Raw genomic sequence first — 16,690 nt, forward strand, 5'->3', positions numbered from 1 at the left:
GCAGTGCGTTCACCAGCATGGCGGGCTCTATCTCCCTGGAACCATGAGGTACTCATCTCTGTACTTGTATTGCAGACTTGTTATTACCGTCAATTACAACCTTCCTGTGACTTCAATATGCCTACTGTTCTTGGATTAGCTGTTCTTCTCACTCTCCTGGCCAATACTTATTGATCCTGCTGTCTTTTTTAGCATCTTCTACCTCATGTCTCTCCTCATCTTAAGTTCAAGTCCACCAGCATTCCTTATTCCTTTTTGGCATTTCCTTTTTCAAACATGCTTGGATAAACACATCCCTCGTGAAATCACACTCACCCTGCACGCACCATATGATCAATATGTCTAGATAAAAAAATGTATAACGTGGACTGTGTCATTTTAAAGACACAGTGACAAACCTAAACTAGGAAGTTACCCACCAGTTCTCTGGTGTTTCCCAGTTCACTCTCCTACTTGACTATTTCATGGCCGCTTTCCTCCCTAGAGTTCTATTGGCAAGATCACGGATCTCAAAGACATGCTTTCTCTCCATGCATCCCACCGTCTCCTGCCTCCTCCTCTGGCATTTATATTTAAACATTTGGTGTCCTATCAAATCCTGACTCTTTCATCTACCCTGGGATACAGGCAACATTCTCCACTCTTTGTCCTCCATGTTTTTTCCTTTTAAAGGACACAATCTTATTTTGCTCTTTATTTAAAAATACAAAGGCTCCCAAAGGCAGTGCTTTGCTTTTCTCTCCAGTTGTGGCGATAAAAACACTATGACCACAGCATAAGGAAGGAAGAGTTTATTATGCCTCATGGTTCAGGGGGCTAGAGTCCATCATGTGGGGAAGGCATGTGGGGAAGGCATGATGGCAGCAGCAGGAAGATAGCTGGCTATTTTTATCTACACACAGGAACCAGAGAGAAAAGAAACAGGTTGTGGAGCCAGGCTCCACCCTCAAAGTCACAACGATACACTTCCTCCATCAAGGCCTACCTGCTAAAGGTTTCATGTTGGGAAAGTATTTTTGTACACCATGTAAAGATGTTTCTCTTCTTTCCTCACTTGATTGAGGACAGCCAGTAGCTAGGCACAAAAGCATAGACGTGACATCCAGCAGAGATAGGAACTCTGGGAAATAGAGACAGGAAGATTCGCCAACCAGACTCGGAGGACATCAGGCGTACGAAAGTGAGGAAAAGCAACAAGCCACATGGCAGAGCATAGATTAGAATAAATGGGTTAATTTATGGTAAGAGATAGTTGAGAACATGCCAAGCTAAGGACTAAAGCATTCGTTATTAATCAAAGGTCTCTGTGTCACTCACTGTTCTTGAGATGGTGATCTGAGAAAGTCATGTTGTATTTGGCACCCAACATGGGGCACCATTTATACAGGAACGTCTCGAACCCACCACTCCCAATAAAGACTGGGAGAACTTTTATTGTCATGAAAGCTTGGCCTTACCTTGGCAGACTCTCAACTAAGTCATCTATGCAAACCCAACCAGCTCTGTCCTGCCATGGGGCTTGCTACATCGTCTCTGTACTAACTCCTGCTACGTCCTCTGCATCTGGCTAGCAAATCATTCCATGCCTGACTCCCTGGAAGGCCTGCATTTCCTCTCCTGCCTCCGCTATTGGCCGTTCAGCTCTTTATGAAACCAATCAGAAGGTGCAGGAAGAAATGTTTACAAGAAATAATGCAGCTGCATGAATAACAGTACCAAAGTCTGGTCTGCACGCAACTCTCTGCTGGCACAGAAGTCAGCATTTGGATAATAGAAGTCAATCTTTACACAGTGTACAAAAACCATTCTCCCAACAGTTCCACGAGCTCCCCAAACAGCCGCCAGGTGGGGGCCAAAATGATCAACTACACTAGCCAGTGTAGAGCACTTATCATTCTAATCACCACAGGCAGTTCTTTTAGCAATTACTCCTCTCTCCAGTGTTCGTCCAGGACTTTTTTCTTTCACTCTCTCCCCGCACTTTAACAACTAAACTATTTCTCAAGATCACCGAGGGATTTCATTGCTAAATCCAGTGGTCAGCTCTTGAAGCATAGTCTCTGGCATGGCGACAATATTTAACATAACTGATAAACCCTACTTCGAGTGGATACTGCATGCTCCTGGGTTTCCTTCTGTTCAGTGATCACAACTCACTCTCTCCTGTTGGTTTCTCCTCCTTTCCCAGAGGGAGCGCCTTCCCTGAGAGAGCGCCATCCTGGGTCGCTTCCCCATTTCTAAGGTCACCACTTACTTTCTTGGTGGTCTCATCTACTGAGACAACTGTCAATTACTCACTGCTGGGCTAATGCTGTGTCACAAAAAACACAAGCACAAAACAGTAAGCTATTATCTACCCCAAGGGTCTCGGTCATCTACTGATAAACTAAGCCAAGCCAAGCTTGGATGGGTGCCCGAGTGCTGTTTCTCATGCTTGCCCTCCTTCTCTGTGCCCCATAAAATCTAGTACTATTCTTATTGTTACACAGCCAGAGTGCAAGCTCAGTTGCACAAGCTCTAATCAAATTCAGTGGTCTGGCCTGCTTCATCTTGTTATGATAAGACATTATGGCCAAATCAATGTGGGGAAGGAAAGGGCTATTTAGCTTATAGTTCCAAGTCACAATCCATTATTGATGGAAGTTAGGGCAGGACCTGGAGCAGGAACTATGAAGGAATGCTGCTTATTGGATGGTTCTCCTTCTAGCTCATGTTCAACTAGAAATCTTACACAGCCTAAACCCGCCATAGTGGGCTGGGTCCTTGTACATCAATTAGCATCCAAGAAAATGCTCCATATACATGCCTATGGGTCAGTCTTACCAAGGCAATTCTTCATCCGATGTTCTCTCATCCCAGGGGACACTAGGTTGTATCTACTTGACAATACAGTATTACCAGGACAATCATAGAATGCTTGCAAGCACTTTGTTAGTGAAAGCAAATCGCATGGCTGAACCAAAACCAAGGGGAAACATGCTTTCCTCCTTAGTGGAGGGATGTCAGACGCAGTCAGTGAAAGGAGTTGGCTCGAGAGAGCAGTGGGAACATGGGGGTCTCATCTCTCACACTGTACAGAACACAATCGTGCTATAAAAATGACCTCTTCCTGTCTAACAGAAATTAAGCCTTAACTGAGTATCATTAGTTCTATCTGGCGACTTCGATCTCCTTTAGAGATATCAGATACCACCTTTTTCTTATGCCCACCATAAGACTGTTGGTCCGAAGGGTCAGAAATCCTACCTGGCTTACCTGCTCTTGTCACCTAACTGGTCACCCACTGTCTTCCTTCATTACCTTCTTTCCTCAACACATCAACAGCACGGTCAATAGAATAACAGAATAACGTAACCTTCCTTCCCACCCCCGGATTAAATCCTTCCTTCCAGGGCCTTCCCACATCCTTCACAATAAAACTCAGAGTGCCTTGTGTGCCCAGAAAGTTCTCTAGGATCCCTGTCATCATTTCCTCTCACATCATCTGTACTGCTCTCTCCACAACAACATGAGGCCACAATGGCCTCTTACCGTTTCTTGACTCTATCCTACTCGCTCTTAGCCTACAGCTTTATACCCGCTGTCCTCTAAGTTTTGAGCAGCCCAAGACCCATTTGATGCACACTCTCACCTCTTTCAATTCTTTGACCCAACACCAGTCACCAACGAGGCCGGCCCTGGCCTTGCTCAGTCACCCTGCCCTTGAGCTCAGCTCCCCCCAACCCCAGCTGGCATGGTGGTTCTCTTACTTCTTCTCCAGTGACCTCTCAACAGGTAATAATTTCTTCACTCCTGCACATGTCTCGCCCTCACCAAATCAAAGTCCCATGAAGCAACAGATTTTGTCCTGTTTGTTTCCTGTCTCTATCCTAAGTGACTAAGAGGGATGGAGCATGTGACTAGCAGGAAAGTCACTGCATTCTCGACGTGTGACTCTGGAAGACTGAGTGCAGGTGTGTCAAAATCAAGTGGGTGGCTCTTTTTAGATATGTACCTTAAATCGACTATAAATGGAACACTTCAGAAAATGATTGAGAGCCAGGAAAAGTTTGCTTGGTTTAAGAATCTGGGAAAACGAGCTCATCAGTAACTGCCACCCAGTACCATTTCTTTAAGGTAAAAAGTACATCAAAGGTTTAAGCACACACACCCCAGACCCCAAAAGCCACAGTGGATTTTTGAAAATTGATAACACTTTCCTCATTTTATATTATTGGTGGGCCATAATCCACATCTGTAACACACATAGAGGGGAGGTAATAAGGGCGGGAGAGGTAATTTTGTAACCTTTCTAATTTTGCATTTATAAAAAAAATACCTAAAATATTTTATCTTGATGATTAAAGCAGTTTCAAGTGACTGCTCACCATGAAGAATGTTTGGGAAACTTTACGGCAGGTTGTATTTTTATACTTTTTTGTTACCATGAAGGTATTAGAGGGAGTTGTGGGGTGAGATCGAATCTGCTTATATGGAGAACCTGAGTTTGGTTCACAGCACCTACATCATGTGACTCACAGCTGCCTGTAACTCCAGCTCCAGGGATCCAGTATCCTCTTCTGGCTTCTGTAGGCACCTCTACAAGCACACATGTAGGAACGCAAACACATATATACACACACAAACATGCGTGCCCACGTGTGCATATATACACAATACATTTAAAATGTAAAAAAAAACATAAATGTTACTAGAAGTTATTAGTGATGATTTAGCTCAGTAAACTGTCTGCTAATTAAGCACAAGGAACCAAGTTTGGATAACTGGCACCCATGTAGACGTCAAGCAAGGCAGTACACTGTCTGTGACCCCAGTGCTTGAGAGTCGGGACAGGCCAGGGTGTAGACAGACAGATCCCTTGAGCTCATTAGCTGTTCAGCCCTGCTGAATCCAAGTTCCAGGCTCAGTGAGAGAGCCTATCACAGAAAAAACAAGGACAGATTGGTCAAGGAAGACACACAACATGAAGCTCTGGTCCATCTGCACACACCTACATGAACATGTACACACAGAACACACAAGGTTACTAATATGGCAACTGTATCTATCAGAAGACCTGGGAATGAAAAGTAGATGGTCCAAAGCCATTTCCCCCGAACTTTTGTCCCAGACCCTGTTCTAGGACCTTTTATATCTGACACCTTGCAGGTTTAATGGCCATCCAGTGTTGGGAGCAGCATGCATTAATTATAAAATATTGTGGATTTATCTGTGACAATAAGAAGCACTTTGCACTATGAAAAGGATGAGATGGTACACTTTTTAGTTTGTCGTCATGGAAACCCACGTTGGCAAGTCTGAACCAGCAAGAGGCTCAGTGTGTTTGCTGCCCAGTGATGTTCTAAAGGGTTGTAGGTTTGACGTGATTATCCTTTCAGAATGTTTGAGAGGACACTCTGCAGTTACTTAGAACAACGAGAGAGGGCCGATTTCCAATAGTGATAGATTAATAAGACAATATTATATATCAAAACTATTTCCTGCCAGAGAGACATCTTTTTCAATGGGAATGTTTGTGTTTCTCTAACACAGCTGTTCTCAGCATGTGGGTTGCAACCCCTTTGGGAGTCACATATCAGATATTTACATTACGCGATTCCTAACAGTAACAAAATCACAGTTATCAAGTAGCAATGAAATAATTTTGTGGTTGGGGGATCGCCACAACATAAGAAACTGTATTAAAGGGTTGCAGCATTAGGAAGGTTGAGAACCACTTCTTGAAAGAAACCGAGACACTCACTTAGTACTATTTATATCAAAGAGGACACAGGTCCTGCTCTTTAATTGTTCCCTGTTTAGTAACATTTATACAAAAGTACGAAAATAGTAACATTGTAGTGTTCCGTGTTTGGAAACAATTAAGGGCAAATGCTCCATAAGGAGGTCACTGGATCAGTTTTCTTGGGAAGGAAACAGAGTCCTGGAAACCTCCTGGGATGCGGAACCTTCTATTGAAGATAGAGAAATAAATGAAGACCAGGAAATTTTCAGACAAGGTGCAGATAGGCAGATAGGTAGTGCAGAATACTGACCTATTGTTAGCTATCAGATGAGAAGGGACGGACAGAGAAGAGCAGCAGCAGCAGCAGCATGGACACTTCAAGCATTAGATTTGTAACTGTGGGAGCATCACTCACTAGGCAACATAGCTTCACGAGGAGAATGTGGTGAAGAGTCAGTTACCTGCAGGGTTTTGAAGCCAGCAGACATGTGATCTCTCTAAGGCAGCTGCTAGAGGCAGAAAGTGCATAGAGATTTGAATGGGCATGGTAGACACGAGAGTAAAAGACCCAGAAAGGTCCTTAACCACGTTGTCCCGCTGTCCTTAACTTTAAATAGTATTTCCATTCGTAGATCCCTCTGCTAAAGGACTTTCAACGTTGGAAATGCCACGGGAATCTTCCTCTGCCCCTACGTTAGAAGCAGGTGCACCCGAAACAAGCAGCCACTCATCAATATCAAGTAAGTGTTCCTCCGTGATGGTTTCTGTGTCTGTCAACTTTGGAAGGTCACCGACGCGTATTGCTTTCAATTTTGCTAACCCTCCTACTTACAAAAAAAATGACACACTAGCTTCCTCAATGATACAATGCTGTGTAATCTATGAAGTTCTGGAGGGTAGCATGGTCTGCTTTAGTTAGTTCAGAACTCAGAAGTCAGATTAATCACACGGGCACTGATTGCCTAAGATCAATTAGATCAATTCCCAAATTCATTAAAGGATAATTACAGAATTTCATCATTCAGTGAAGTGAGCATCGCTACTAGTCTGAACACAGAATGTGGAACTGGTCATGTGACACACGTAAGGATTCGATCATGTCAGAAGCTTGCCCGGGGCTCATTGATTTAGTCTGAATCACTTCTATTGTGAACACGGCTTTATCTGAGTTATCCTAAAATAAATGCATCGTGACCCTATAGGCTAAATCTGTTCCATTTAGGCTGAAAAGCAAAAATGGCCCAACACATTGCAAAGTCTACTCCAGGCCAGTATTCTGAAACTTCCCTCTGCTGTTGGATACTAGGTTTTGACCATAAGAAGCTTGGGTTCCATTGCTCTTCCCTCACAGTATTTACTCAGCTCAGTGGACTCAAAGAGATTTTTTTTCCAGCAAGGGGAATTCTTGGAAGGAATCAGTGATACAGACAAAAGTGTATGTTTCTGGAAGCCTTTGTCGTATGCCCTGAGAAATTTGTATTTAATATGGATGCTGCCTGAAGGGTTAGTGAGTTTTCATTTGACCATCTTCTAAAAGGAGGATAGTTCAAGAAGACAGATGAGCAGTGCTTTGTCAATGCTGGACTGGTTGTATCATAATGGAAATGCTGGACTGGTTGTATGGAGAGGAATCATTGTCAGCATTTATCCATTCATGCATTCATTCATTCATTCATTCATTCATTCATTCATTCATCATGCCCTGAGCATGTGGTGGGGGCCAGGAATTGTGCTTCCCATTGGAGATCAAGGAAGGCAAAGTCTTGACAGTGATCATAGATGCCGTCTACTTGGTTCTCCTGGTGAATGGTTCATATATAACATGAGCTACATCCAATCCTTACCTAAGCACTGCATGGCAGATGCTGAATGCTTGCCTAAGGTCACAGCACTATGGAGAGAGAAAGAGAGAGAGAGAGAGAGAGAGAGAGAGAGAGAGAGAGAGAGAGAGAGAGAGAGAGAGAGAGACACTGATGAACTGCTGCTTTGCCTATGAGATTTTCAAGTTGATATAAATTCCACACTGTCTTTGGATAATTCTAAATCAATTATAAGACTGGAAAAATTATGATCGTTTCCAACTAGCAGATATTTAACCTTTGGTTGCAAAATAGGATGGCTAGTTCTAAAGCTAAGTGTTTTGTTGTTGTTTTTAATAATGAACAATGTTTGACAACTTTACAAAAATCAAAACAGCGTGCTTTCTCTTCCTCATTTACATGAGAAAGAGAAAACAAAAAGAGACCAAATTCCCCTGCTTAGAACTCTGAAGTAGTGTGATTTGAAATGGTCAGAATGGTTAAATGGCTGTAATTCTAGTGCTGTGAACATGTGTGTCAGGAGGGTCAGGATCCCGGAGTCATGTGTGAGTCTGGCCTTTCTGGTGCGGGGTTAGCATGTTAGTCCTCACCTTTCTGCTCTTGTCATGCAAAGCATCATCACAGAACTTGGGTGTGCTCTTGGAGGCATAATGCCAGAAAGTGCGTCCATTGGCCTTTTTCCTCTCAGGAATTCTGCTGTCTTCAAAAGCCCCCGAGAGACTGGGGGTGTAGCTTAGTGGTGGAGCCCTGGCCTAGCATGTGTGAGGCTCTGGGCTCCATTCCCAGGATTGCAAAGCAGAGGAAAACTTAGAAAGGGGAAGAATCTCCCCATAAGAGGTTTTGCACCCTTACTTGACTAAGTCTACAAGATGATGTTTATATTTAAATTTTTTAAATCCTTTAAAACTTTTCAGTTTTAGCTAGGGATGTAGTTTAGCAGGAAGGTAGCTTGCCTAACATGTGCAAGGCCTTGGGTTCAAAGCCCAGTACTAAAGAAAAAATACATGTATATATATATATATGTATATATATATATATTCATATTCTTGATTTTGAATTTTTCTTAAAAATTTAAATTTTTTACCTAAAGCTCTACATTTCAAGTAAATTACAGACTTATAAAGTTTACAGGTCAGTAAACCAATCAGGGACATTTACTGTTCATTGATTAGCTATTTCCAAAAATTTAGTGATTATGGACTCCAAGACACACCAATCCCACCATGTTCCCTTCTCGATCAAGTTGCCAGTTGATGGTTTCGTGACTTAAACACGCCATGGCCACCGTCAATCAAACAGCATGCGGAACACACCGGAAACGACGGATGAGTGATGTCCCTTTACACCTAGTTGCTCCTGTTGTTGACTGCGAAACCTCTGTGTAGTGTCCAGGGTCGTCCAGGGGCTGTCTGGTAGATACTGGCCTCTGCATTCCTTTCTAGGGCACACAGTTCATCAGCTTCAGCTTCTGAAGTTGCCCTCTCAAGTGAACCGGGTTGGGGAATCCAAGTGGGCAACATCCAGGTGCTTGGGGTCAGGCCTACAGCCATCTTGGTGAACCTGAATGCTCACACTGCGTCAGTGGATAGGCATTGAGTGTCTCACAGGGGATCAGGGGATCAGGCGAGGGTGGCCTTCCAAGTCAGCAGGCGACTGGCAGCTTTCTGTAGTTTTGGGTTTGGAAATGCTTACTACGTTCCATTGCCAAGAATCCCACCAGGGCTTTAATAGCAGGACAAAAATAATAGCATTGTTTTCTAAAACAAAGAGTATCCAGGCGGAATGATATTTAATTCACGGTTTTCAAATGGTAGACGGGGGGGGGGGGGGGGGGGGCGGCTCAAAGGCTTGGAAACTGTGCGGATTTTGAAGTCGGTATGATCCGGCCTACTTCAGTGGCCTTTTCGATTCGATTCAAGGTAGCACTGCTTGGTTTGGGTCCTCTTTAGGATGCGGCAGAGGATATAAGTAAAAACCGCTAATACAGACTATCCCGCTAACACAGACTATCCCGCTAACACAGACTATCCCGCTAACACAGACTATCCCTCTAACACAAGCTATCCCTCTAACACAGACTATCCCACTAACACAGACTATCCCTCTAACACAGACTATCGCACTGCATTCACTGGGAGTTAAGTAAACACGCTTAGCTGGTGGATCGATGCTAGGGGAGCACTACTATTGCCTGCACAATGAGCACACGAAAGGTGTTAGTTTTTCCACGGGACGAGGAGCATATGATTTTAAAAAAAATTGCAAGTAGTTAACGAAGACTCGATTAAGACGTGTGTGATGTGTAGAGCCTGTGCGTGCGATGGGAAACCTGTTCCCGTGGTAATCGTCTCCTAATTTCCTTCGTATAGCTCAGTATAGGCAGATGAAAAGGGGATCCCTGGGAGTTCTGACAATGAGCCAGTTAATGAAGCGACAGCTGGAGCATCAGTCTAGCGCCCCCCATAACATCAGCAGCTGGGACACTGGTGGGTCACGCTTTTTCTTCTTGTTTGCTTCTCAGATTAGCTAATGCCACTTTCTCTGTGTCCACTTTTTTGTGTTCTTTGGTTAAAACAGTTTAAACAAACTGGAAGCAATTAACATCTACTCAGATTTTCCCAAGCGCTCTAGAGCAAAGCGGTCGACTTCCGGGCTGAGCCTCGTTCAGACTAATCCTCCGCTAAGCTGGTCCCCACCGAGGCCGGTTCCTACCGAGGCTGGTCTGGTCTCCGCATGCCCAACTCTCAGCTTTTCCTTTAAGACCCAGATTTCAGATCTCAAGTTATCTGTCTGGGGAGGAGTGGGTAGAGCTATGGTTTCATGGCACAGCATTTTTAAAGCGCCAAACAGTCAATATCCTCTTTCAGAAAATACAACGTACCGAATTTAGTGCCTATTCAATGACAAGTCTGGGGTCCGTGATGGCTTGATCTGCAAATAGGTTTGGGAAGGGATTGTGTAACCTTGGCCAGCAGGGTCACCAGGTTACAGTCACACACCCTCATGTTCATAAGCCAGAACCGCATCTAACCTGTCGCCCAGTAAGAAGGACTGCCATGGCACATCTGTTTTGAGTATGACTGTTTTGCATTTCCCTTCCCTTATCCCATCTGCATGTGCTGCCTTCTCGGCTCATACCTCTGCAGTGGTCCCCTCTTAAGTGCCTGCCTTTTCTTAGTTGCTGTTCTTCTTGAATGGGTCATCTGAGGTACGAGATTATAAACACGGAAAGCACCTTGAAGTTTGCACAGGCTACGAAAATGTAAGAGCTGATTACTGTAACACGCTATGGGGGGTGCACTTCACTATCTGGGTGATTATTTTTGGGGCTTCAATTATGAGATTATTTTTAATATTCCTCATCATGATGCAGAATCACAGTGTGCACAAAAAAAAACCCCCAAGTTCTCGAGCCGCTTTTCAAATCGTGTGTATGTCCTCTCGTTTGCCTTTGCTGCTCTTCAAGAAGAGAACCATATAGCACACCCACCCCGTAGGTAATAGGCAGCTTCAGTCCCCTGGACGTAGACGAGTGTTTTCTCTTCATTTAATGGTACCCAGGAGTGAGCAAGGAGTAGCTAAGAGGCGACAGACAAGAGAGAGAAGGGAAAGACACTGGCTAGCCATCCCCAAGAACGCGTTTGGCTTGTTAGTCACTCTTTTCCAAACATACCATGGAGGACTCTGTCGCTCTCTGCAGGGATGAGACTGTTCAGCCTGAGAGGAGCAGCTCAGTTAGTGCTCTGGGATGAAGTGCTCGGCTAGCCTTCTGTCCCAGCTCAATCTGCGACTGGGACTCAGCCATTCTAGACTCTGACTAAGGCTACAACCTAGTTTGATTAAGTAAAGCCTCGACAATGTTAACTGACATCTCTTTCTGACCTGAACGTTAAGCTACAAAACCCTACATGATACCAGATAACCCATTTAACTATAGATTTCTATTTTCTTTTTTTTTTTTTGGTTCTTTTTTTCGGAGCTGGGGACCGAACCCAGGGCCTTGCGCTTCCTAGGTAAGCGCTCTACCACTGAGCTAAATCCCCAGCCCCTAGATTTCTATTTTCAGTCAGACTTAATGGTACTTGTCTTCTTGGTTTCACACATAAGACTCCATGTTGTCCGAACTTCTTGCACTGACATCCGCTTTTTTGTTTTTTTTTTTTTTGTTTTTTTAATTTTCCATTCTCTAGTCTCTGAGTCCTTTAATAGGTTTCATCTCACTATTCCCAAGTTCTTTTGTTTGTTCGGTTGGTTGGTTTTGAACCCAGGATCTTTCTTTGTTACTGAGGCTGCTCTTGAACCTCTGGGCTCAAGTGATCTTTCTGACACAGCCTCCCACAGCTGAGCCTGCCTTACACCTGGCTTCAGTCATCTCACATTTGCTACCTGAGGCCAGCAGAAAAGTCTGTGGATGTGGAGTATGATGTTAGGGGACATGTTGTTTTGAACCACACACATTGATTCATTGACTCTCTAGCTCCCGACCAAGAACAACTATGGTCCCGTAGTTGTTCTTGACTGATGAGAACAGCTTAAACTGGGTCGTGCTAAATTCACCTCAGCACACACTAGTTTCTCCACAGAAAGTCTGCCTCTTCCTCACTGTACACGTCTCGAATGAACATCCCCTAAATATCACTCAATTTCTGCTCCTCATTCTTGTTCTCCACCCCTCAGTCAAAGCCCTATCATTTGTGCCCGTCCATGTGTCTGCTGTGTGAACCGTCTGACCATCACCCCAGAGTATCATTAGCATATTTATTGATTAACATACACATGTTTCACGGCCATGGTATTGGCCCTTCATTTCATATTGGGATTTGTACTCTTCTGAAGCAGAGTGGGAATAGAACTTAAAAAAGGTTAGTTTTGAACGCTCTAATATTTCCAGGTGCAGTTCATTTAACTGAGTGACAGGTTTGTAACAGAAGCCTTGGATAAGCCCCACCCCCAGCTTTAATCTTTATGTGTTAATAAAGTAACCATGACAGTTGGCTGCATCGATTGTGCGGTGACATGTACCAAACTGACCCCACTGAAGACTGAAATGCTGTCTTTATCCACAGAACAGATCCAGCCTGGGAAAGGGCAGTGTAACGTGCCAATGTGCCTAAACCCCGACCTGGAGGGACAGCCACTGCGAACGAGAGGTTGGTTGAGTCCCGGAGTCTCAGACTGTAGAACTGAAGGACTGGGTATCTCTCACGGATCCACACAGCAGGCGCCAAAACCTCTTCCTCTCCAGCTCCACATATTTCCAACCTGCAAAACACCTTCAGGACCAGGAAGTGTGTGCAGGCTCATCCTTGACCAACAAGGACAAAAGCTCTGCCTTATCGCCGTCTTCCTAACACTCGGGGCCACATGACACAATCCTAGTGGCTCTTGCCCAACACTCTGGACGTTTGAAAATAACACGCCTCATTTCTTCCCCCCTCAGCTGTTTCTAGACCAGACCTCCCTGGGCTCTTTAGCCTCCCTCCCAAGACGTGTCAGGTTTCCATGTCACCCTTCGCTCTTTCCCTGAGCAGAGTTCAGACTGTCCTTATTTTTTCTAGAATGGTAGGGCTATGGCTGACCAGCTTCTTTCAAGGCTATCTCAAGTTACGTATGAAAAATACAAGCTTTGTTCTGCTTGTGGGGGCAAAACGAGCATCCGTTTGTGCTAGGATAATCAAAATTTTTGCTTTCTAAATTCAACCCACACATTTAACTACATATTTAATTAATCCTTCTGTTCTTAAAATTCAGAAGGCTGATGACCCTATCATTGGCTATAAAAGAAAGAAAGCCCTGATCACATCTTCCAAGTAGTCTCTTGAATCAAGTAGACCCATGTGGAGATGTTTGCGTCCAGCTTCCTGGACACTTCTTTAGTAATGGCTAGCACTCTAGCCCTCCTGCAGATGGGATGAGTCACTAGTCTGTGTGGCCGAGAAGAGCTGTCGTGAGTCAGGGTATTGAGCCAATCCTCGGTGCGTGGTTGTGATCTGCCCATCAGAACCAGGCTGAAGTAAAAGTGAACTCATGAAGGTGGATGCAGAGTCCCCACAGCCTCTCTCTCATTGCAAGTGGTAGAGTCCACTGGTGCAGCCGCACAGCTGGTGTGCACTTTGCCACAAGCACACCTCCGGGGTCTCTCCTGTCTCTGGGATCCCAAAGGGGTGTTTGTCAGCATCTAGAGCTTTGAAGTTCAGCTATGGAGAAGGTCCTCTGTATTCAAGTTTCTGAGGACTCTCTGCTTCTGCTTCTGCTTCTGGTTCTCTGTACAGAGGCTGGATATCCTGGGAAGGAACCAGTGGTTGGGGGCTCAGAATCGTTGCCAAACAATACAGAGACAAACATGGAGGCTGAGTTTAACACTGCCAGCTTGGTTGTGGGTCGTTTATGACAAAAGGTTGCTGAAGTCTGTGGCTTTCTTTTTCGTATTTCTTATCTTCCCACACGTTGCTTTCAGTTTCCCTGACAGTAGTGGAATTTAGCAAGTCATCGGCTCAGCTAATGTCGCCCTATGAGAACCTGTGGTCAGTCACCTAACCTTCTCTCTCTGATAGATGGCTTCCATAAATACCACAGCATGCTTTCTGTGTTGTTGGAAAGAAAAACAACTTCACTGGGGCTAGGTAATGACTGTTTGGAAGCCACAAAAATGCCTGAAACCTTCTCGATCCTTTGGTTGCAATCTTGACTTAGAGTTCTTCCTAGTGAGATTGTGGACACATCTCCATAGGTCTTGTGGGTGATGTATTTTTTTCTACTCTGGCATTCGTTGTCGTTTTAGCATTTGGCTAGTGTGTCCATCAATGATCAAGAGTCGTGGGGAATTATACTTATGTTCTGTCCTTTTGCTGTCTCTGCTATGAGTCTACTTATATGTCTGATACGTGCAACAGCTTTATGGACATCCTTAGTTAACAGCACCCTTGTATATCCCTGGGCAGGAATGCTAGCTCAGAAATGGCCGGTAACATGGTAGCAAGGTTTATATTCCCAACTGGGGTCTTTGGAAGGTACAGACCCTTTTCAGAGCTGATGTGTTTGCAAGCGTTCGCTTCTCAGAAATACACTTTGCGTAAACTTTACCCGGAGAGGTGGTCTATAGTGTGCAAACATGAACTTCAACAGCATTTCCCCCTCAGGGCACACAGCTTTGCCCTTCAGACCAGGCATCAAAGGCTTATAGTCTTCTATTAGAACTGCCATTTTCTCAGTCGTTCTTCTTTCTGAGGAGAAATTATTCATCTTTGATTTCAGGACCAAGTCACTCATTTCTTGATGAGAAGTGGATTATTTAGTGATGTTGCCATTCTGCCTTTTTGTCTGCTTGGAGGACTCGGATTCACAGTTACTGTTCAGCAGAACACCCCGCTGTCTCGTGTTGTCACTTAGAGACTCATCTTAGCTGCTCAGCTCCAGGGAGTCTGCCCCACACGGAGTCTTTCTTCACAGAGAGCACGACTCCTGAACACCTACATTCATTACCTTTTAAGATTTATATTTTTTTTATTTGCATGCATATGTGCACGTATGTACACCTGAACACAGATGCCCAGGGAGGCCAGAAGAGGAGCCTGTCAGGTCACTTGGAGCTGGAATCACGAGCAGGTCTAAGCTGTCTTGACGTGGATGCAGGGGGATGAAACTTGCATGCTCTGGAGGAGCAGAAGGTGCCTAACCGCTGAGACATCGTTTCAGTCTCCACCTTTACTGTCCATTGGTGTATGCTGCTGCGATTCCAGCCTTGGATTTCTCTGTTTTTAAGCTGTCGTGTTGACTGGGTGAAGTAGAATAAGTCGCCAAGTCAAACAGCTGATGCTGCATTCATAAATATTTCTGTTGAAAATGAAGTCTTTTTTGCTTTAGCGCTTATGATAATAATTTTCAAAGCAGAACACTGGACCGGGTTTCTAGCCCCGGTGCCCCCTTCTGTTCATCTATGTGAAGTCTGAGGGTTCTCGCCGCCTCCCACTTCGTCAGGTGTGTCAAGTCTGGGGCCTCACTGTCTTCCCGTATTAGCCCCACTTTAATGATGATCCACACTTGTGCATTAGACACAATTTTCTCTATGGCTAGGAAGTCCATCTTTATCGTAAACTCTGCTGACCCAGATGAGATTTCTGATATTTCAAAATCGTGAACCACGGAAAGGTAGACAGGCATCCATCTCTTTCTTGGCCCCACTTCACGGCCGGGGCGAGGGGGGAGCTTTTTCGTGCCGAGGATGGGCTGGGGTCACAGTCTCACGAATGTGGTCTTCTGAGAGCTAATGGATGCCGAGGGCAGACTCCCCTGGCCCTAGAAGCTTGTCTGTATTCACGGCTGTCTCTCTGCTGCTTACCCAGGCGCCACTAAATCCAGCCTGCTGTCAGCACCCAGTATCGCCAGCATGTTTGTGCCTGCACCTGAAGAGTTCACAGAGGAGCAGCCGACAGTGATGGCTGACAAGTAAGCTCGCCCGTTACCTTCCCCCCTTTGGCTTTAAAGTTGGAGTCTGGTCACCAGGTGAGGAAATACACTGTTCTTCAGCAGGCTGAAGCTGTGTGGTACACATTTACAATTCAGAAATGCACACAGTGTGAGCGGGGTCCCCCTCCTTTACTTTAATTTGGAGTGAATAGGTTAATTTCACTCACCCCTGCAATTAATTCAATGCCCGTAAAAGCCCCCCTCATCCAGAAACATCAAATGTTGCACTAGAAATAAAAAAGAACTCCATTCTTATTCCGTCCTGACAATACAGTCCATTCTCCGTGTCTCAAACTGGCTTGTCACCTCTCCGTCTGTCACTTCCCAGCAGCCTTGACTTCTAAGCTTGAGGCCACGTTTAGCTCATTAGCTAAGGTATTCTCCAGTGTGAATGTCCCCACTGTTCTTTCCCCTGCCCCATCTAAAATTCCAGATGTGTTCATTCCTGATGTGTTCTCTCTCCTTACTTGGTCTCCCTAGCAAATTCCTATTCACTCACTTACGGTCTAGCCGAAGACATTTCCCTGATTATGAGGGGCAGGGCTCCACTTTTCAGGGCCTCTGATGCATCTCTAGCCCCGTGCATGTCACAATGTATTTTATTTCTTTGTCTACATAGTACTAGTCCATGTTATAAAATAGATGGTAAGTTTCCTGGGGCGAGAACAATTTCTTCTAT

General features: G+C 44.8%; 1 protein-coding gene across 18 annotated transcripts in view; it reads left to right on the forward strand.

Moving 5' to 3' along the window:
* The window catches only part of Unc79 (unc-79 subunit of NALCN channel complex), a 246,811-nt gene that overhangs the window by 174,261 nt on the left and 55,860 nt on the right, over window positions 1–16,690 (forward strand). For 11 of the 18 annotated variants that reach the window (XM_087553452.1, XM_087553459.1, XM_087553463.1 and 8 more), the window contains 4 exon segments: window positions 6,358–6,465; window positions 9,915–10,031; window positions 12,612–12,695; window positions 15,888–15,990. In XM_087553452.1, coding sequence (XP_087409578.1) covers window positions 6,358–6,465; window positions 9,915–10,031; window positions 12,612–12,695; window positions 15,888–15,990 — 412 coding nt within the window. 18 annotated transcript variants of the gene reach the window in all.

The sequence above is a fragment of the Rattus norvegicus genome, chromosome 6 (assembly GCF_021556685.1).
Source record: "Rattus norvegicus strain SHRSP/BbbUtx chromosome 6, alternate assembly SHRSP_T2T, whole genome shotgun sequence".
NCBI lineage: Eukaryota > Metazoa > Chordata > Mammalia > Rodentia > Muridae > Rattus > Rattus norvegicus.